We start from the raw sequence: 22,786 nt of genomic DNA, 5'->3' as shown, positions 1-22,786 counted from the left end.
ACTGAAAAATAGTGCTGCCTAGAAAAGTGCTAGATTTTATTTTATATGGAATTTGAATTATTGCAGAAAGAACTCTCACATAAAATAGCATTTCAAAATTGCTGGAATTGGCAATTAATAATGCTAGTCTGCAATTTTATTCCTTGTGATACGGAAGGAAAAGAAATGATCTCTTGTCATGAAGTGTGGATCTATATGTGGCTAAATTGTTTGTTTGAATGTAGCAGTTTTATAAATGCCCTGTTGAAATGCAACACTGCTAAATATATAGGATGTAAATTGCATGGATTAATCTCCAGAAAGCTGTGACTTACTTGCCACTTTGCTCTCTAAAAAATATATGAAAAAGTTTAATAGAAACTTACTCAAATTCTGTGCTGATTAGTAACCATAAATGAGGTTTTTTGCTATGGAGCAGAAGGTGATTCATTGCACCAGAAAGCTCCAGAGTCTGTCTGGAACTGAGATATTGTTTTGCCTTCAAGAAAAGACAACCTCTTTACAAGGAGAAGGTGATTGTTTCATCTCTTTCCTGTTTCTGGTGCTGGTGGTTGTTAGCAACTCAATGCAAGGTGAATTTTTTTAAACAATTATAACAAATCTCTTAAGGAGCAGATGACAGAGCTTTACAAACTCTTCTGGGTTCGACTTTTGTCCCCTTCTTTGCCCAACAGTGACATCTAGAGAGCTGAGTCTGCGACTCTTCATGAGCTAGAAAAGTGAAAATGCAGCACAACACACTAAACTTCATCAAATAACTCAAGCTGTGTTGTACTAATGGGTATTTGTGGTCTAAATATTTTTCCCAGAGGAAGAAGCCAAGAGAGAGTCACTGCAAGGAGCAGGAAAAATTCCTCTCTTGTAGCATTGTTTGTAAGAACGAACAACTTTGGTGTTATGAATGTATTATGAACTATATTGAGTATAATAGTGGCTTTATCAGAAAAATGTGCTTCAATGAAAGCTACAATAGAAATGTGTTTATACTCAGTTATTTTACTGTCAATAGCAGAGCCTCCATTTATGATAAACAAATTCTCTCCCTCACAGTCCTTCTGCACTTCAATTAGATTGGCAGACTAAACTAAACAATACAGGTTTCTGCTTCACTGTATTATAGAAAATGCCATCTGTGGTAACGAATTGCCTCAACTTTTTTTCTTAAGAGATACTAGATGTGGTTTGTTAAAAATATAAAACTCTCTTTATTGGTAATTAAAAGTGTGGCTTTTCCTGTCTTTTTACTCCAGATTTGCAGACTATTTTGCTATTCTTGAGATTCATACTGTAAACCCACAGTTCTGTTCATCACTTGGTTTATTTTAATTTCTTTTCCACTTTTCCCCCCCTGTTGTGGTTCCTTTTGCTTTAAATATGCACCTAAACAGTGCTGAATTTGGTGGTTACTCCTGTCTGTTCCTCTGTTGCTAGTGCACCTTTACCCCTCAAATGCACCTTTTTTGGTCTGCCAAGATCTCTGGCAGTATCCAGGTTTCTGGAAATAAGATAATGGCAACATCTGGAAAAAAGCATCAAGGAACAAATGTCATTGTGTAGAAACTGTGCAGCTGGAAGGACCACTGTCTGAACTCTCTTGCTTCTGTTTGTGCTCAGTCCTCTGAAATGGCTCTCATTCCATGCAGTCTAGATGTGTGACAAGCTAACATGAAGAAAGAAGGGATAAACTCACAGATTTTGTGGAGGTTGGGGGTGATAGCAATACGGCCCCTGAGGCAGATATTCAGGGCTTCTAAAGCAAATGTATGAACAAGGGGAATTATCTCACCTGTTTGTACTTAGATGTGTTGGTATTTGGAAAAGAGCAGGTGGTTCTGTGGGCTTCAGGTGAGTCAGCCCCTCAAATTACTTGGAGTGCTTGTTGCTCTCTGAGGAGAGAAAACAAGAAAAAGTATGAGTCTATTCCTTTAATGGTTGCATTAGTTTCCATTTTAGAGACTTTTAAGTCTTGCTTGTGTACGAATTAATTTTCTGTAACATTTGAGCTTTACTGTCCTCTAATTTTTTCCCCTAGCGGAACAGTTTTTCAGACACTGATTAAATAGGTTATTGGGGCATTCACAGGTAGAAAGAGAAAAAAAGTCTGGCTGTATTTTGAAGGAGAAAATGATCCAATTTGAAAGGCTAAAGGTAACCAGAGGGGGAGATCGAGGAGAACTAATGAGAGATTTAAAAACTAAAATGAAATCTGTGTATCTAAAAGAGGCTTTGGAGAAAGAATGTTTTAGAAGAAAAATTAACTAAGAACTCCCAGGGAGACTTTATGTCCATTTACCTATGATCTATTTGCTACAAGTTCCTTATTTTGACAAAAGCAACCCAAGTCCCTTTACCTTGTTTTCAGTGCACATCCTTTTATATGCTTGGGAGCAGGGATTAGTGGATATTGAGGATATCCCTTTCAGGCAAGTGGAAATCCTTTCTGAAAACACTTCTGGCATCAGGGTGTAAAGAAGTGTATCCTGCTGATGTCCTGCTTATTTTTGTGTGTTGCAAATTTTGCATTCTGCTCAGGGCTGCACAGGACTGGCTCTTCCCTGTCTCCTGTTTGACTGAGCAAACTTGTGCTTCTCAGCAGTTTCAGCTACCCCATCACAAGGGGCCTCTTGGCATCCAAGTGTCTGAAGGCTGGGCTTGCAAGCCATACAGTGAGCCTTGGGACACCCCTCTGCTGTGTCTGTGGGTGGGTTTGAAGTTCTTGTTGTAATATCTTTGTATGGATCTTTTCTTCACCTTATTGTGGGGATGGGCTTGCCTGGGGCTCTCCCTTGGGTCAGAAGAATTAGGTGGGTGAGTCTGGGCATTTGCAGCAGGGTTTCCATATGGAAACTGATTGCAGCTCCATATGGAGCTGATGGTTTATATGTACCTCTTTCAAGTGACAAGGTGTGGCTGTGACCATGTGTAGGACTTGTTCCCAAAGAAACGGAAGCGTCCTCTTAATTATTGAAACAATTATCTGCCACATTCCTGCTGCTGCTTTAACATGGGTATAAAGAGGGGAAAAACCTGCATAGTAGACAGATGCAGGATTTTGCTACAGGTACAGGCTTAGCGACAGGTCTGAATGCTCATACACACAGCTGGAGCCAAGTGTTCCTAAAACATGGAGCAACATCTCCATGTTTGCATGCATGGAGCATGCATCCTGAAACTCAGGAGCTTGGGGCTGAGTAGTTAAATAGGTTTGGCTGTTTTAACATATGTGTGGTGCTTCATCCTATCCCTCTTCATGCAAACCTTTAAGACATTGGACAAGAGCATAAACATTGTTCTCCAGCTGCTTCAGTTACACTCTGGTATCACAAACTTAGGAAATTGTGATGTTCTCAAACACTAGTTTGATTTAGTTCCTTGGACTGGGTCACATCCAGGAGAATGATTTCCATGTGACTCCCTGATAGTTAACCCTGATGTACAGCACCAAAGCCTCAGCTAAGTTAATCAAATGAGATGCAGATTGCACTAATAATCTGGGTGCTGCTTTTACTCTTTGTCCTGGCAGTGGAGCCCCCACAGGAAGGCACAAGTTGTCCTTGGTACTCGTCTGGTGACAGATACAAACACGCACACGGGCATGTGGCCATTGCATGTGGCTAACAGTGTCTGAGCACCACTAACCATCCATTTTCTTGTATTTTTACCTATTGCTAGCAACATTTCTTGATATTGAAATTGTATAAATTATTTGCAGAGTCCAAGTTCTGTTTGCCTGTTCAAAGCACTTATTTTGTGCTGTTGCTGAAAAGGGATGCAATGGAATTGCATATTATGTTTCAGTTCCTAAAAGTTCCTCTCTCTTCTTGCAAATATCCAAGATCTGTTTGGTTTTTTCCTGGACTCCTAAAATACAAGCAAATAAGAACATGTGAGAATCATTGAAATGTTTTACGGTTTGAGGAAAAAGTAGGATTTAAATGTCTCAGTTAAAAGTATTAAGAGCTAAAAAATCTTTTTACTGGCAAATTGGTATAATTTTACTCTTATGATCCTGGTGATACAATCAAGCTAATGGTCCTTTTTTGACTGATCTGTGCTCTTGTGTGACCTTATTAAGGACAAGTAGCCTTTCTGTGCCTATTTGTACCCAATGTCTTGTCCAGCTGCTTTTGGGCCTGGAAAAACCACCACATTCTGTTTATCCTTAAATCTTTCTCCTTAGCTGTGCACTTAAATGCTTGTATGTGTTGCAGCTCTGACACGATTGCAAAGAGCTTTGTTAGTCTGCCCACTGTCACTTGTAACAGATGTCATGACCTGAGCACCTGCACAAAGTGCTGAGATTTCTATGAGGAGGAGAGTAAGGTTCTGCAAAAGGGAATATCACCCATGCTTATGTTTTCCAGAATATATGTTGCCACAAAAAAAAAAAAAAAAATACTTTTAACAAGTATGCCAGTCAAACTGCTTCAGATGTAGTGTTGTACTGCTCAAAGCTGTTTTGATGGAGTTGTTGCTTCTGTCTTCTGAACTGTGGGGAGAATATGCACATACTTGTCTCTCAAGAATAGAATTTTGTTCTCATGCAACACTGAAAGTTTTAAAGTTCCAAACAAACAAGAAATCCTTATCTTAAAATCCAACTGTGTACAGTCACGCAATTAATACACCTGGCCCACCTACTGGGGTTAAGTGGGTTGCACCCTTCCTTTTATAATTGGAACTTTGCATGTTTAATTTTACATCCAACTGCATTTCTTTCGCAGCCTCTGGATCTGAAATTTGGCATCCCAAGGGCATGGGAGAAGAAGGGATAGCCTGTGGAGACCTCATCCTGCCCTTGAATGCCCTGAAACAGGGTAGTAGAATTAATTCTGTCTCATGGCAGGTAAACTCAAGCATAAAGTAAGGTGAGAAGTAGAGAGCTTTTCTCCATAAGAGAAGTTCACACCAGCTGCTCTCCTTCTTCTGTAAGGTCATGGAAGAGATACATGAACTGCTGCCATGTGAAACTTGGCTAAAGTGAAGAGATGCTCCTCTGCTTGCAGCGGGACTGCTTTCTCTGCTGCCCTTTTTGGACACCTGTTGTAACTTCTTGAAGCTCTGCCTTCAAAAAAAAAAACCACTCTTTCTAACCTTTTCTATAGCCTTACAGTAAACTTTCAGGTTATGTAATATGCATATAGGCTTCTAGGAAGAGGCAGGGGGAAAAAGGAAAATTAAAGAAAAACAAACCAACAAAACCAACAAAAACAAAGAAGAGGTAGTTTTATATAGTAATGAAAACAAGAAATCAAACCGTCTTTTTCTGATTACAAAAAAAAAAAAGTCTTGTACAGTTAGGCTGATAGGCTGCTTTCCTTTACTCCTTTTTGCCATCTCTTGAAGCTTTTTGTTGCAGGTGAGGAACATACCAATGGAAAACTTTCTCCTTAGAAGATGTTGTGGTCAAGAGAAAGATTCCTTCTTTATTCTCCAGTCATTTTCTTAAATAATAATAGGAAAGAAGACATCTTCTATATTGTATAAGTAAGAGAAGAAATAACTGTATTGTGCTTTTGGCAGGAAAGAAAAGTAATTTAAAATGAAAAATTGCTTCATTGAGGGCCTTCATTTGATGCCCTGAGCATAGATGAGAAACACAAGGAAGAGGAAAAACTGTCCTATGTTTCCAGGTACTTTGACTCTTACTTGGTGAAGTTGGGCTCCTTTGGATGTCTGGGTTTGATAGGATTAGCTCGTGCAACTGTTATGTCTGATCTACCCAGAGGCAGTAATGTCTGTACATCTATGATGTGTGTGTAGTTGCAAGCGGCTTTGCCCTAATTTGCCCAGCTTGTTAAGCAGTAGATGACTTTTGAGAAGCTTTCCTTCAGCCAAAAGAGGATGTGGTTTTGGGGGGGTGAAGAAGGATTTGCCAGTGTTTTTACAAAATTATTTTATATCGGTGAAATTAGAACCATACATGTGCAGCACATGCAATCTTGAGGAGGGCACTGTAGGACAACAGCACTGTCTGAAAAAAATCTACCTGCTAATTAGACTTCTTTTGAAGATTGTAACCTCAGTGCCTTGAATACACCTTTACTGATGCTTAATTTCTTACATTCATTAATGATGCATTTTTGGCAACTAAAAATTTTACTTCATGGTGTGTAACATTGTGGGATTGTTTTGCCCTGTGGAGAAAATGGCTGGTCTCCTGTTTCTGCCATGCTGTGTTGACAGGGACATGTGTCCAGAGCAGTCAGACTATTCTGCCTCTGGAGATGGACTAACCCCTCAGTGAGGGAAGAAAAAAATGCAGTTGTTGGCACTGTATGATGTACAAAGATCTGGCAAGTCAGTGGTTATTTTTCGAGGTGTTGAAGCCTCCAGTTATTCTTATAGCTTCTTTTACAGTTCTAAGGTTGTCATAATGCAAATACTATCACTAGCCATCCATGCTTTTTAAAATAAAAATGGTTTATTCTTCACTGCAGGTTTGAATGCTTGTAGGGATATTTGTAGTTTCTTGGAACAAGAGAATTAGAATTTGTTGGTTCCCTGCTTTTAGATTCTTATGAGAAGATTTAATTGGAGTTCCCTTGACCATCTCAGACTCTTAAGCTCTAAGTACCAGGTTCCAAACCTTCTGAATGTTAAACTGAATGGGAAATTGAATTCCTTAAGGTGCCAAATATTTTGTTACTAGAGTGTACTGAGCTCTTTCAGGCCAGAAACAAAAGTAGGTCAAGAGCTCATTCTGTTGTATCTGGCTCCATCTCTGGTTTGTTTGTTAAACATGATGGAAAAATATGTGATCTTTGTGTTTACACAACCTGTTTTTCTGGCAGCTGTCATGGAATCTGAGAGCAGTGCCTTTTATAAACCAGAGCTGATGAGTACCTGCATCTTCCAAAGCCACTGATTTCACGGGCAACTTCTATGGATTTTGAGTACCCATGTGACTGCTGTGTCACAGCTATGATTTTTGAAGTGGAAGTGTTTCTATACATATACTTTTTGGTGGTCATACAGTGTTGCGACACTGAGTACCTATGCTTGCTGCTTGTGAATGACCAGCAAAATTCCTGCTTACATACTTTCACAATCTGTTCCTTATGTTGATTTCTGATTTTGGCTGTCTGTTCTGAATAAAAGGTGGCAGATTGCTTTTTTTGGCATTGTGGCCAGTCAGATTTTGCAAAAACAAAGAGTTCATGCCATGTTCAGAAATATGTCAAACCAGTTCCTGCTTGTAAAATGCCTTATAACCAGCCTGCCAGAAAATGTTCCTTCTCTGCTTCCGTGATTTTTACTCCCTTGTTCCTAGCTTGGTTGTCATTTTGGGAAAACTTCTGATATGTGTGGTCCTTTTAGTGACTTCTAGTAGTCCAGGAAGATTCCCAGTTCAGAGACAATTGTGATGAAAAGTACTAAATTTGAGAGCCAAGAAGTGGAATGAGTAATACTAAGTAAAATGATTTCAGTGGCATCTCACTTAAGGTACTGACCACTGTATAAGAACTAGAATGTGGTAGTCCCCAAAATAGAAATGTAGACAGGGTGGGTCATTCTTAGATTTTCAACCAAAGGAGAGGACCAGCTCAGTTATATGGACAGAGGATACTCGCACAATTTCTGGGGCTGACTGTGGGGAAAAGAGGTAGAGCTGCATGGGCGGTGTGTCCCAGAAAGGGTCGTGCCCTTGGTTCATCTAGTGACATGAGTGTTTCTCACATAATGAAGCAGTTACACTAAAGGGGAGCATCTTGGATTAACCTGGGGCTCATGGGAAGGTGAAACCCTGGCTGGATGGTGGCTGGACAGTTCATGCTTGGCAATATGAGCAAGGCTTTAGCGTGAAGATCAAAGTGAAAAATGTGCATTGCTGCTTTTAAATTGTTTTGCTACTTCTTGACTGACTGAATTCAGCAGTGCAGAATTCTTCTGAGTGTGGTCCTGGCTTTTCAGGCAGTGAATGTGGCAGAAAGCTTTAGACTCTCAGCATGGACCTAAATCTGTTTGAAGTAGAACTAAAAAACTTGGAGAGTGCAGAGAGGTCAGGCTGCAGTGCGTTGATTTGCACTGGCAGCCTCACTTCAGCTCAGTGATTGTAAAAGATGGAACCACAAGGTATCTGCAAGGATGTTGTGAAACTGTGGATCATGTTAGACCTATCTACTAAAACTTTGTTTTCCTTAATGAGCCCCTTGCTTCCAATGAAGGCTTAAAGTTTTAGCGCTAGTATTGCAAAATGAATACACTAGGATTTCTTTCACCATCATCTCAAGCTTATTTCTTATCTTTGCACTGAATGCAGCTAGAATGTCTTCAAGGATATTTGGCTTAATGTTCATTTCCCCTTGTTACAAGTTTTTATTACTAAATAAATAAGAGCATTTAATATAGCTGTGGGCCAGGATAATTCTTCACAGTACATTGCAAAAACATGGTTTAAATTTTGGCTTTGGATCTGGTACAGGGTTTGAATAATATGATACCTCACTTCCTGACAAACTCAGCGTATTCTGAAGACCGAATGAGTTGTCTGCAAATCTGCCTTGTCTTGGTAATCATGGTTGTTGGGAAGGGGGTTGGAAGGCAAAAAAGGAACTTTTTAATGCAGTCACTTACTGTCTGTATTCATTTATTCCTACCAAGTGGATTTGTTTACTATGTAAAAAAAAAAACAACAAAACCAGTACCTCACTAGGCTAGATGGTAGCTCCATGCAGTCTTAAAACAGTTCTTAATTATTCCCTTCATTACTAAAAATCCTGATGCTGACTCAAAATGGATAACATGACTTTGTGACTTAAAATAAATGTCTTGTGCTAAGGTAATTAATTTGCAACATGAAACATAACAGGCTTAGAAACCAGGAAAGATCTGATCCTTCTCCCATTCATGTCTGGCTTAAAAGCCTATTTATTTCAGTGGGTACAACATGTTTAAAGATTTACAGCTTTATCCCAAATGTTGCCAAGGATTTACCAACCACATGCATTTGATGGAGCAAGGGGTCTATGGAGACACTTACGCACACGACTGGAAAAAATTTTGTACTGTTGGCAGGCTTGCAGAAAAAGACTGAGATTAATGCTCAAATTAACTTGAGGGACATAAATAACAAACATACCCCCTTATGAGCCCTGACTCATGCTGACTGAGGGAGCTGTGGACTGACCTAGCAGCAGCATCAGCCAAAATCAAGAGAGGAGGGGTCGTCTTGGGGAAGAACGGAGGAGGCAAACCTCTGTTGGCTTTTCTGTGTATTGTTTGTTGTTCTGTGTTGTTCTTTTTGTTTTTCAAATGCCATTTTCAAATAGGATGTCCATTCCCCCAGCTGTAGTGGCTTGGGACCTGCTTTTTACCTACCACTCTCTACTCTGGAGGGTCATAGCTTACTTTTTCTGGGTTTTCATTCTTGCCTGGCTGTGCTATGGCTCTGTTACCCAAGTGTGAGATGAGCAGCAATGCTTTTCCTTCTGACAATCTAACAGGTAAGGGAAAAGCTCTCCTCCCGTGTGGCTTTCTGCAGTTTATAGGATTGATGCACCAGGAGTTGGCAGAGAAAAGTTATAACAACCTTATCCTAAGGGCAGATGGTCTCTACAAATCTTTCTAACCCTGCAGGCAAGAATTGCAGAAAGAAGAGTGAATCTGCAAATTTTCTTGGCTGGGACTCCTCAGCTTCTAGCTCTGGTGTGGAGCAGTAGCCATCATGCTGAAGGACTGGTGACAATATCCCAAGGAAGGGAAGAACCTCAGTCTTGCTGAGGCTCTGGAAACCAGGAAATGATGGCTGTGCTAAGCCAGTTTCCTAAGAGTTAATATGGTAGGGCTGGCAGCAGAAAGGAAAATCTCCTGTAGGGCTGCAGGGTCTGGCTGGAGTGAAGGGGATAATCCTGATGCTGTCTGCAGTGCAGGGGCTCCAGGTAAGCCCAGTGTAATGGGGAAGCAGCCAGGGGTTACAGGATTTACCAACAGATGGATTTGTCTTGGATGGTGATGGTGGGAATTTAAAAGAGAAATATTAAAAAAAGAAAAGAAATAGTTGGTATGCACTGTTAGGCTAGGGACAGATGGCTGGAGCTCAGGAACTTGCAGGAGGTATGGAAGGAGGTGTATCCAAGCTGCTCCAGGAAAGAGTTGTGTTAGTGTAAAAAGTCAGAGCTAATAGCGTGCTGCAGCAGTTGTTCAGTGTCATCCAGTGGGGTAATTAATTTCCATCTCTGTGTTAGATCACTATTTTCAATCATGATTTAAATGAACAAGCAGGAAATCTGATTTAAGTTGACTTATCAAATTTTACATGTGTACTTTAGTTACCTTTCTGAAAGCCTTAGAGTAGTCTGTACGTTTGCTTAGACTGAATATATCTTTCTATTTATACAAGTATGCAATTTGCCATTTGCTTTGGGTAATGTATTTTTTCCATTTTCTGTTAAAAAATGATGAATGGTGATTTTCTTATTTGCTTGATTAATTTTAACTTCTGATTTTCATCAGGCAACATTTGGATGGAAATTGGAATCCAATTAATGAACAAAACCAGCATTTAAAATTGTTTTCATTAGTTCAGTGTGCTGGATATAGACAAAAATTCCTTATCAACCCTGTTTTGTGACTAAAGCAGACTGATTTTTGCAGAAATAAAGCAAGTATCTTCAGCTGTTTATGAACTGAACTAATTGTTTCTGGTCACCATGCTTTTGAAGAATCTGTTTCTTATATCTAAGAATCTTGATTTCTGGAGCTCTTTTCTTAAAACACAAAACCCCTGGAAAAAAAACCACAGAACCCCAAAACAACCTAGATTCTCCACTGAAGTGAATATCTCAGTGGTATCTGTGTGCCACAGCTACATAAGACAAACTTCTCTTATTCGGGTGGACTAGCCATGAGCCCATACTGCAAATATTGCTGAGGTAGAAGAGGTGGTCTGGGCATCACGGATACTGGAGATGGTTACTTGCAAATTAGGGTGGATGTATGGACTATAACTCTTGGTGAACCTAGGCTGCTACTCTAAAAGATTTTCTTTCTGCATTCCTGTCAGTTCCCAGGGCTGGGCTGACTTTGAATAAAATATTTTCTTATGTGGAGGAAGAAATAAACTGAATGGGGAAGAGGAGAAAATTGTCTGGGAGACCTTACTCTTGTCAAAAAGCATATACACATACATATTTTGGATTTTAAATTATAAGTATATATTTAAGCAGACTTGGCTATAAGGGAGTGAACATTGAAGCTCAGATTTCACAGAGTGGGAAATCAGTTCCCTAAATTTAGTGCTTCTAACATATGTTTAAGGTCTAGGAATCTATTTCTGATATAACTCATGTTAGGAGTTCCTGGAAAGCTCTATGACTTATGTGGCATGGCATGGGTAAGATTAAATTATAGCTGATTTTCTTCCATCCTGAGATCCCCAGAAGCATCTGTAAGATTGATGAGTGGTGTTGTCATTGCATTATGTTTTGATATGTTTCTTTTGTAGGCTTCCAGGCTAGGTTTTTGCAGGCTAGGTTTCCAGTAAATAGAAAAGGATTTAAAAATTGTGGGTAAGGAGATGGACAGATAGCAATTTGAACTTGGTGTTGTGATACTCTCAAAAGCCTTAGTTACTTGATTTCTGCCAGAAGTAAAAGAGGAGTATGGTTTTTGAATGGTTAAAAATCAGTGTGAATAAGATAATTTCTCTAAGTCTTGTGTGATGTTATACTGGAGATTAATTGGTTATATGTATATGCCAGTGTGGTACTCCAGATAAGAATTTTAAAAATTCTGATGTATGAACAGCTGAATATTGACAGATTCTCCACTATTCCTTAAGCATGTATCACTATTACACCAAAATGCAAGTTTAGCATAAAGAACTTCAGTAACTCACATAAATACTTTTTTAAAGTCCTTTAGGAGAAAAGAAGTTGAATTGTATCAAAAAGTCAAAGCTATGAGGAGGGATGGGAAGAAGGTGCTACAGTGAGGTGATTGTACAGTTAGAAAGGCACGTGTATATCTTCTGTCTTCTGTTGCCTTTGCTTCCCATGTTTCGTGTTTAAGGGTGAGGCAGCAAAAGGAATTTCAGTGGTGAATTGAATCCAGCCAAGAAAGTGGCTTGAAATCAAGCTTTGGGAAGGAGAGGGGAAAACTGCTCAGCAGGCAGATGGGCAACAGAGGGAAGGCAGGAAATATATGCAAACAAAAATAATGAAGTTTGATTTGTTTCTATAGTACAGAAATGTGTCTGGAAGTGGGTTAGGTAGAAGCTGTGTAAATTCTTGAAAACCAAGTCAAGTTACACATTTGATTTGCAGCAGTGTTGTAGTAATTAGCTGGAAGAGGCTGGCTGGAGAAGCATGTGAAAGGGAAAACTTCAGCAGTGGATTTCTGCAGGAGCTGGAGCACGTGTGGACAATTGAATGTAGGGGTCAAGAAGAGGAGCAAGCAAGGGGGTGGATAAGCTCTCAGGATTGGAATGAGGGCTTGCCTCTACAGCCAGTGCAATGGGTCCTTGCAACAAAACTGGAAAAACCCAAATGCTTCATGAACTTGTAACCATTGGGAAACAGTTTTTTGAAGTGCTGAGATCAAGTGAGTACCTACAGTAGCATTTCCAAATTGCTGGAAATCTTGCTGGATTCACAGTGAACATGTAAAAGGACTTACTGTGACAACACTCAGGATGTTCATAATAATAGGAGGAAAATATGAGTAATCTTCTGGAAAGTGGTTTAACATATATACTGAAGTGACTGTATCTTTCATTACAAATACATAGTTTTAGGGTGTAGTTTTGAGATAATTTTAAACTGATCTGTAGGCAGATTAAAAGGGGTGCTCCCACCTTTTCCCATTCTCTAATTGTTGTACTTCCTCCCTTGGTCACAGACTACCACTTGTGTGTTGCTCTGGTTATTTGGGTCAGGGACTTACTGCCTGCCTTAAAAATCAGCTGGATCTGCAAACCTGCTAGTGTCAAAGCATACAAGGCAGTGGGGAGGCTGAGAGTGGAGAGCTGCATCCGTGCGGACTTAAACCAGCATGAAATGCCTCTGAATCGCAATGCCTTAAATGTGTGAAAACACAGGGTGAACTGTGCAACTGTTGCAATTGCCTAAAGTGTTTCTGTTCCCAATATCCTATTTTGGGGTTTCTTCACCTGGTACGTGGAGCTGTGCCTGGAATTCATACCCCCTGAGGTTACAGTTGACTTGTGTTTACTGAAAATGAAGTGGTAAAACTTGGAAACAAGCATTTTGCTCTGATTTGATTATGGTTAATGCAGTGGGACTTTGCCTTGAAAGACTTAACCTTGAAAGGAGTTACTGAAACTTAAAAATAAGTTGGGGGTGTTGTTTTTGGGATTGCATCTGCTTTTTGCTTTGTGTTGCATGTAGTGGTGTGGGGGTTTTTCTGAAAATATCATAGAAAAAGCTGTTTAGGTGAGCTTCTGTACGTGCCTGTATCCCTGTCAAGATACAAACTGAGCAAAGCTAAATGAGCTTGGTTGGTCCCACATGCTCTGCTTGCTGGTGCTTGGTGCTGGTCTGCATAGTGGGTACTGAGAAAGCAAGGACGAGGATGTCTGCTTTGTCTCAAAATACCTCCACACAAAAAGGGCTTGTTGGCTTGTCTTATTGAGGATGAGCAAAACAAATTTTGAAAATACACAAGAGGGACACACAGAGGAAGAAAAACTTTAGAAGGAGAGGTGTGTAGTGTCTTAAATACTTCAAAGTTCAAAGACAGGCTTGTGTGAAATGCTTTTTAGGCGTAGCCCTGATGCAAGTGGATGGATCAATGGTCCAGTAGCATGGTGTGTACTTGATGGTGCTCCCTTCCTCTGGGACAGGCTCTTCTGAGGCTGCTGACATAGCTGTTGACCTACCATGGCAGATGCAACCCTGCAGTTTGATCACTGCTACGCAGGATGTAGAGAGGATCTTGAGCATTATGTCATGCTCTCCAGCTGGGGTGTCTGCTTGAAAGTTATAGGAAGATGCAGTGATGCCTGATATCCAGTGGGTGCAATGCTGGGGTCCTCTCACTTTTCAGAAACATGGTGTTTAATTTACTAGCCTGTGTGAGGACTGCTGCCAGAGCTCCAACTGTTGCATAATGTTACACAGGAGGAATCACTGGCAGATTTCAAGCTGGCTATCATTCCAGATCACTCCCACACAAAGGAAATTGTAGCATATATGTAACTCTGAGGCTTTTTGTACTGCTCTCAGCACAATCTAAAATTAAAAATGTAACTGGGAAACTAGAAAGAGTTTGCCTACTCAGGCCGTAGTAGCCTCTTTCTGCAGGGTCATGCACATGGAAGAGAATCCAGACAGCCACAGGTAAGAGTGAAAGCTTCACAAAGAAGCAACTCCTCAATTGTTTTGTAAAGTTCTATGCATTAAAATTGTGAGTATTTTATACAAGATGAAAGAATCCTCTTTTGGCTCAAACTGGTTTTCTTGTTCTGTGGATTTTGTGATTCCAAAAAAAGCCAGACCCTAAATACTCAGACATCACAGGGGGAAATCTTATTTCCCCCTCATTTCCATGCATGCCTGTTCTGTACCCATTTTCCTGTCAGTCTGATTCATAATGTTCAAAAACATTCACTGCATTTTTCCTTCTTCCCCACAGCAACAGCCCGAGTCTGAAACTGTTCATCTGTTCATCCCAGCCTTGGCAGTTGGAGCTATTATTGGCAAGCAGGGACAGCACATCAAACAACTTTCTCGTTTTGCAGGCGCATCTATTAAGGTATTATTACACCAACTATAACTTTCTGCTTATTCTACGTGACACTTTCAGCAAGTTTGCACAAGCCGTGCTTTCGTGAACATCCTCCCCCAGTCCGTGCTTAGAATGTGATGTGATAAATAGTACATTTGTTTATAAATCATCTTTTAATCTTCCCTGAGACAAGATAATTAGAAGCATGTTTTCAAACGTCTCCTGAGGTGTGAAATATAAGCTGCAAAGAAAACTACTTTGGTGGTCTTAGAAACAGACTTGTGCCTTAATGATGCAGTGCTTAAAGGCTTTCTCCTTGCTTTAGGTAAAGTGAAAATTGGTGGGGTAAATTCCCCTTCTAAACACAGCAGCCCGGTTGAAGTTCCCTGCTCTCGTGTCTGCCCTTGCTCTGTGCCAGATGGATTGGTGTGGGCTGTCAAGCTCAAATGGCTCCATGCTGAATTGTTGGTATTGTAACTTCACCCATGTGCTGCTCCAAGCTCCTGGGGCCAGTCAGCTCTTAACAGCACGTTTACCTTGTTACAAGGTTTAACATCCAGCTGTTTGTGTATTGACCACCTCAGTGTAGCTAAGAACAGGATGTTTTGCAGAGGCTGACCTCTAATAGAAGCTTGAGTTTTAGTCAATTTAGTGAAATCTTTTTCTGTGTACAAGGGTTAGTACCAGTTGCGGTCATAGGAAGGCCTTGGCTTTTGGCCATGATTGCCCTTGTAACCACGAGTATCTTCTCTAGACGCTTGAGCACTTTTTTCTTACAAATAATATTTTCTGCTGTTTTATGCTCTAAAGAAAATGTTTTAGCCTAAATTTAAAAATAAAAAAGAAAAGTTTAGAGAACAGTGCATTTAAAGTACAGTGTGTAGCTTTAGTATGCTGTTAGGTGGACATTTTACTGCACACATAAAACAAATGTTTTATTCTCAGCCGCCTTTATTTTTGTTTCAGAGGAGTGATGTGTTTAGTGAGTGCTATAGCAGGGATATGCCAAAAGTCTGGGGCACAGGGCAGGAGCTGGCGATGCTGAGTTGAATTTGGTGAAGCTGAGCTTAGCTTGGAAGGTGTTCATCTAAGTATACAGAGCAAAATAATTGGGGAACCCTGATGAATGAGTCTTGTGGTTTGCCTAGTGCCGATCTGTTTACTGGCCAGTCAACCAATGACACACTGCCCAACTCCATCCTTTTTTGAGCAGAATGTTAAATAGTTATACTACCCAGATTGTTTATATTAATTGAGCACTAATAACCATATTTTTAGGGGGAAAATGAAACAGGAAGAAGTGAGAGGTGTCAATATTTCTTTATCAAAACTGTCTTGCATGGGGCTGTGATGTATCACATGTATTTCCTCTTCCCCTCTCCATTCCTGCAGCTTCTATCTGAAGTTTAAGCAATGTATGGAGGGTACTTCTAGGTGGAGAGAGAAATGTGAAACAACCTGGACCTCCAAGAACCCGTCCAAACTAGTTCTTCAGTTGGTCCTTGGAAGAGAGTTTACTGGAAAGGGAATTTCCAGTATTTCTCATGCATCCGGCTAACAGTGGCCTCAGGCTTCCTCTACTGGCTGGCACCCCTCTACCCCATGCATTTAACATTTCTGTATTAATTTAAATTCAGATAAAAGTTTTCTTGAGCTCTGGTCTTTTGTTCCTTCAGTAGGAATAAAGACATTTTTTTGTGAAAATATGATTAAATCTTAACAAAACTATACAGATACAGGGTATGCTTGCAAAACTGGGACACTGCATGTGTACTTATCTATTAAAATAATGCAACTTAACCTGTAATCTTGCAGAACAGTGTGAAGCATCAGGCTTGCTTCTGTGTGAAAGTATTAAATATGACAACTGGTAAATTATTCAAAACTTTTAAAATTCCCTCATGTTGAAATGGGACCACTTTAACTTGCCCTCTGTCATAACTTTGGAGCAAAATAATAAATTGTGAATCAAGGAATCTGTGCTTTTAGCTGAGAGTTGGAGGAAGTGCTGCTTGAGTAACTTCTAACTTGCTAAACTGCAGTAACCATACTTTGTGGAGGAAGTAAGTCTGTGCATAATGCTTGTTTTGAGTTGTGCTGTAGCTTGTTACAACTGAAAGCATTTTACACCCTCCTGCATCTCCTCTGTGCTCATGCTGAGCTTTGTAGATCTGGCAAAACTTGTAACCCATGACATACGACTGAACTGCAGATGCACTGGGGTTCTGTATGAGGCTGCAGTGTTCAGGCTGTCACCTCAGAGGTGTACACGGCTCTTGCTGAGCGCAGGTTGTGTCCCAGTGCTGGGGGTCACTGCTTGGCAATGCAGGCTCAGTGTGGGACTCCAGCAGACTCAATTATTCAGCAAAAGAGCCAGGCAGAGATTTGAGTTGTCTGTTGCCCACCCTGTGCTGCTTGGACCTGTTGTGAACAATTGTCATCTCCTTGGTTATGAATTCCTTTCAGAGCAGCCCTTCCTGATGAAAGCTGAGTTTGGGTGTATAAAGTTGTCAGTTTGTGGCTTGGCATATAAAAGATTGTTTTCTGGTTAGGAATGTAAAGTTATTTAATCTCAGAAGTTAAATTCACCACTTGTATACTATTTGTATGTATATAAATACTTTTTCCAAGGGCAGACAGACAAAATTAACACAGAATTCTCTTAGGTTACCCCTTCAGACATTGAAATGTTAGTTTGGTATATGTTTCTTTTGCAGCCCTCAAGCCATGCTTTACCCCAGCTTCTAAGAACAGAATATTCTAGGATAAAATCAAAGCAAGATATATCCCAGAACATTTAAACACACATAAGATGTAATGAAGGCTTGATGGAAAATATTTTTCCTAAAATTTTAATGAAGGTGCTGATGTTTGCTAAGAAAATTAGAGGTGGCTGAGAGACAAAACTGTCCACTTTACAAGAATGACAATTGTCAGGCTGAGCTCTGTTCAGTCAGCTGCCTCTAAAAGTGCCCTGAAATTTTGCCCCTCTGAAATACTTTTTCCAAAGAATGAATGGATTTAGTCTGTGCTTGTTCTTACCACAATGTCATGTCATATAAATGTACTGCTGTAAAATTAATGTGTATTTTTAGATATATCCAATTGGAATTAATAAATAATGAAAAATAGATATGCAAACCAGATAACTAGTATGTAATGCTTTCTCCATCTTAGGGTACAATATGAATAATGTTATAAACTTTCCTTAGCAAAATTCTTTAGTGAAAATTATGCCTGGTGACTGGTAATTTGTCTGAAATAAACTACAGCTGTTAAATATGAATAACATCCCTATGCCAACAGCTGAGATGAAATTCTGTAGTGTTTAATATATTGCTCATTCAACAGCAGCTATGTAATACTAGATGCAACAATGGAAATGTCAGTTGTGATAAACAAAAGATTCATTCGGAATGTTGGAGGCTAGCTTGAATTATTCAATACCACTGGACTCTGAGAAAAACCCCCACAGAAATCCTACTGTTGTGGTGACATGACATGCTAAAGACCCTACAGGCATCTCTGTCTCAGCTCTGGTGGAGCTTAATTTTTATTTGGGTCACACATTGTCCAGTATAGAGGAATGTTTTGGATCTGATTAGTTACTACAGTAAAGTGATCTTCTGTTCTCAGGGGAATGGATGCGAGCTTTTGCTAATGAGCAAAACTTGTTAGAAAGACTATTCAAGCTAGTGGGTAGGGATGAGAATCTCAGTTTATTAACCAGATTTGTCTTTTTGAAGGCTACATGTCTTACATCACTCATAGCCACATGAAAACGCCATGTGGGATTCTGCCATGTGTGGATGAGTAGCTGTGTCTTTAATTTTCAGAAGTAAATTTGCTCATGATGGTTTAGTTTCTCCATATTTCATTACAGCTAATTAATGCACTTTAAAGAGAACAAACTCGTCATGACTGAAGTGTGATGCTGCTGCTGTAACGAATATTTTTTCACTCCTGAACAGAATGTGAGACTGAAATGGGGAGGAGGTGGCTTTAAACTATTCCTTCAAAAGACAGCTACCAATAGCTATGTTTATCCATTCCAGATTGCCCCTGCTGAAGGACCAGATGCTAAGCTGAGAATGGTTATCATCACTGGACCTCCAGAAGCTCAGTTCAAGGTACAGCCTACAAAAACTTGTCAGTATGTAGTGGCCTTTTGATCCTAAGGGACAATATTGGAAACAAAATTCTTGGCTCCAAGCACACTTTATTCAGAATTTTAGTAAACACTTGGGTTTTGCTTTCATTTTGCTCAAAGGTGTCTCATAGGAATATGAGTAATACAGTACTATTAGAGGCCACATTCTGGTCACCTGAAAACTCCTGTGTGTTTCATGGGAGTAAAATAAAAATATGGCATAAAAACATGGCCATATTACATTCCTAAATTTCTCTTCTATCTACAAGCACCTTTGAGTTGAGTCTTTTAATCTGTCTTGGTATGTGCAACAGTTTTGTGTGCTTAATTGAAATAACAAAGCTGACAAGACGAAATTGAGTCTTCCCAGGTTGCTCTTTTGTGCCAAATGGAAAATGCTTTTTGTGTAGCTCTACAGATAAATGCAAGATTTCTAATTGTATTTCCACTGCAACTACAAGGAGATACTCAACCTGATTATCCCATCTGTGTTCAAATCAAGTTTCAGAGTAGCCTTCTGCCTTAAATGTCAAGGGATAAATCTAGTTACCCCAAAAGGAGTTTTGACCACTAGCAGTGATGCAGGGCAGCTCAGTGCAGCAGCCTGGCATCATCACAGATGTGGCCTGGAGCATGTAGAAAGTCACTTGAGAGTTTGTATCCTGGCATCATTTTCTTGCCTGTTCTCATTTTTGACTTTGTATTTTTGCTTCAGGGCATCTTGCAAGAAGGAGGTGCACAAACTTCAGGGATATCAATTTCATTAATGCCTTTAGGATTTTTGGAAAATTATCAGGGCAGGTATTTTGCAGTGGTAATAACAAACTTAGATGCATTTGGGATTGTTGCTCAGTTACCGCATGCATTTAAGATGCCACTGAAAGCAAAGCATGACTAGGAAGCTCTATCTCCTTGATATTTTCTGTGCGCATGTGGGCTTGGCCACATGGGACGTTTCACATATCGGATACTCTTATGGTCTGGGGTCAGACTTACCCTCAAGGAGAAGCATGCCAAAGGAAATTTGGGCATCCCTTATCCTGACTTTTCATGTAGGCAAAGGCTTGTTCTCAGGTTTCCTCCCCAAGATAAACTGGGAGTCCCACAGGGCTCTTCTGGAAGCTCTTCTCTCCAACCTGATTCATGCAAGGAGGAAAGTGTCCCTTTTCTGCACCTCATACGTAGTTTAAAACCACATCAATCAGTCACTACTTTACACTTGAGCTCTGCTTGCAAAGGTGCATCAGTGTAATAGCACAGTCAGTGCTCCTAGGCTGTGCGGGTCTTATGAAGGAAAGGGATTGTTCCTTGGGGCTTTACTCAGCTCCAGACGTTGTAGTATTATAGCTCCTCTTTGAGCAATGCCCTCTTGACTGGGATGGGCAGAGGCAGAGCTCAGTCCTTCCTTTTATCACTACTGTTAACCTGAAGCTGGCCTTAGGGCCAGGTCCACACTTCATTAGTGCTTCTCCTAGGAGAAGGCTCTCCTCTCCTAGGACAGTGGTTGTTGGGGCACCAAGAATGAAAACTGGTGCTCAACAACTTGAAGAGGGAATAGTTGCTGGTCAGATGAGTAGTGAGCTCTTGGAGAGGCAATGTTATCCCAGAGCCCATGACTTCAGCATCCTTTCCTTACTCCATTGTGCTCTGCTGTCTGTGATTCATGTCCCCTGTAGCTGCAGTGGCTGCATTCCTTTCTTCCTCTGCTGCTGCAGCCTGAGGATGTTGCAGTGTGCAGTGCTAGTTGTTAGCAAGGCAATGGGAACATGCCGCTGTTCAGAGCCTCTGCTGCAGTGCTCCCTAGAGTTCCAGCATCCCTGTGACACCGCTATTCATGCGTGGCTGTGTTGCCTTGGATCTGGGATATATGAAAGTGAAGTGGAATCTAGTGTAGACAACACGTGTCAGCCACCATTTCACCATGCAGGGGCTTGCAGCCCAGTTAGGTTTTTTCCTTTCCTAAAGACTTTTTAAAGAACTGAAAGATTGGACATGTTGGAAGACCATCTACAATCTTTTTTTTTAAAGAAGTCCACATCCTTTCTTTATAATTTGGCAGTAATGTGTGTTCTTTTGAAGCATCTAGGAGCCAAAGAGTAGAAGACTTGGTTACCATTTCTCACAAATTCACTGATAAATGGCTGTGAATAAGGAAATAAATGTGTTTAAAAATGAACAAATTTACAACCTCACTGTCAGTGGACATTCTTCTTGCTATCTGGCACTTGTGTGTTTCCCAGAGAAAGGAACTGTGTGCTGGTTGGAATAATACTATTCCCATGGAACTATTTAAATCTGGGCACTTTGATTCTTTAATTTGGAAATTTGAGCAAGTGTAAATTTATTAATTTTTAAACAATATGTTGTAATGTATTGTAAAAGTAAGCTCTTTGCTCCAGTTGGAGTCTTTAGACCATGGCTTATTGGGGGTGTTGTGGCTTTTTTAGTTTGGCATCCTTAAAAGATGGGTTTCTGAATCAATTAGTTAAATTTTGTGCATCTGGGTGTAATAAAAAAACTTCTCCCTGACAGTTCTTCTCTCTATCACTCTTTACCTCTACAGAAATGTGATAGTTTCCTTTAAAAGCAATATTTCTACTGAAAAGCATAATAATAATTATGTCTGTTAAATTGCTGTGTGGTTCCCTGGTTTGTCAAGCAATCTTTGAAGTTGGACACTGGTACTTCCTACTTTGGTACAAAGACTTCTTTTAGAAAAATAGTGTACTTATTAGGGAAAACACTTTGTCAAGATTGTGTGCTAAGAATTCTCCTTTCTGTGGAATTTCTTGACATTAACTAGATTCCAAAAAGAACATTCTCTAACTGAAATCAATTTTGCAGGCTCAAGGGAGAATCTATGGAAAACTTAAAGAAGAAAATTTCTTTGGACCTAAAGAAGAAGTGAAACTTGAGGCTCATATAAAAGTGCCATCCTATGCTGCTGGTAGAGTTATTGGTAAAGGAGGCAAAACAGTAAGTAGCTGAAATAAAACCCTTAGTGTTGCTCAGTTATGTTTCATATTAGGGTGTATATACACATAAAGCCTAAACTTTTAGCTAAACTGTAATTCTATGATATTACATTAAAGCAGGAGCTATTTTCTTAGCTGTACTTGTTACATTTTCCTTTCTTCTACTGTGGAGTTGAAGCCAATCTTAGAATGATTTATTTCATTTCTAAATAAGTGGTAGGAATTTAAGACATGTTCAGACCTCAGTATTACAAAAAAAAGTGTACCTATCTTTCTTTCAATTAAATTGATGGTATTTCTTAGGCTCAGTTTGTGGTATAAAATAACATCACTGAGATTTTTCAGTCCTAAAAAGGTGCTGGTGCTCTGCTGGTGCTCAGGTATTTTCATATAGTGTTAAGTTAGGAGCTAGATAATATTTACAAAGACATGGTTCAGTCGTGGGTGTCCATCCTGAGTGCAACAGGGTCTTTAGGTCAAGTGTCAGGAGGCAGTGTAGCCTCTTCCATTACTTGCAGTGGCAAGAGGTTTAAGGACAAACATGTCTGAGAAGCTGTTAATCTAAAACTTTAATTGCACAATGATAAGCATTTCTAAAGTAAAATTTGTTTTAATGAGACAAAGACTCTAACCTTACCTCTACTTAACACAATGGAAACCTGATAAGCTGCTGAAAATAATTTGAACAAACAGAACTTCTCACCTGCTCAGTCTGAAGTTCTCCATCTTGTGTAGGTTTTTGAAGGAAAAAGTGTAAAATACTCTGGCATTTTTCTTCCCTATATTATATGATGTTTCTAACCTTATGCTTTTAAACTCAACTGTAAATACTGTAGCATCTATTTGCTTTTTTAAAGTCATGTATTTAACACCTTCTGTGTGTTGTATTTGGTCTTTAAAACACTTCTACAAACCCAGAGGACTTGGTGCTAATTTATGTTAAGAGGCACAAGAGGCTCAGCTTGCAGAGTGC

The 22,786-nt window shown here is 39.9% G+C and overlaps 1 protein-coding gene across 2 annotated transcripts in view; it reads left to right on the top strand.

The window, feature by feature from the left end:
* The window catches only part of IGF2BP3 (insulin like growth factor 2 mRNA binding protein 3), a 113,043-nt gene that overhangs the window by 86,445 nt on the left and 3,812 nt on the right, over nt 1-22,786 (top strand). For both annotated transcript variants that reach the window (XM_053984870.1, XM_053984878.1), the window contains 3 exons: nt 14,596-14,715; nt 18,744-18,818; nt 21,683-21,814. In XM_053984870.1, coding sequence (XP_053840845.1) covers nt 14,596-14,715; nt 18,744-18,818; nt 21,683-21,814 — 327 coding nt within the window. The remainder of the gene's footprint in view (nt 1-14,595; nt 14,716-18,743; nt 18,819-21,682; nt 21,815-22,786) is intronic.

Source organism: Vidua macroura, chromosome 1, assembly GCF_024509145.1.
Source record: "Vidua macroura isolate BioBank_ID:100142 chromosome 1, ASM2450914v1, whole genome shotgun sequence".
Taxonomy (NCBI): domain Eukaryota; kingdom Metazoa; phylum Chordata; class Aves; order Passeriformes; family Viduidae; genus Vidua; species Vidua macroura.
Note: the sequence above shows the minus strand (reverse complement) of the source record. Positions and strands in the feature narration are given on the sequence as shown.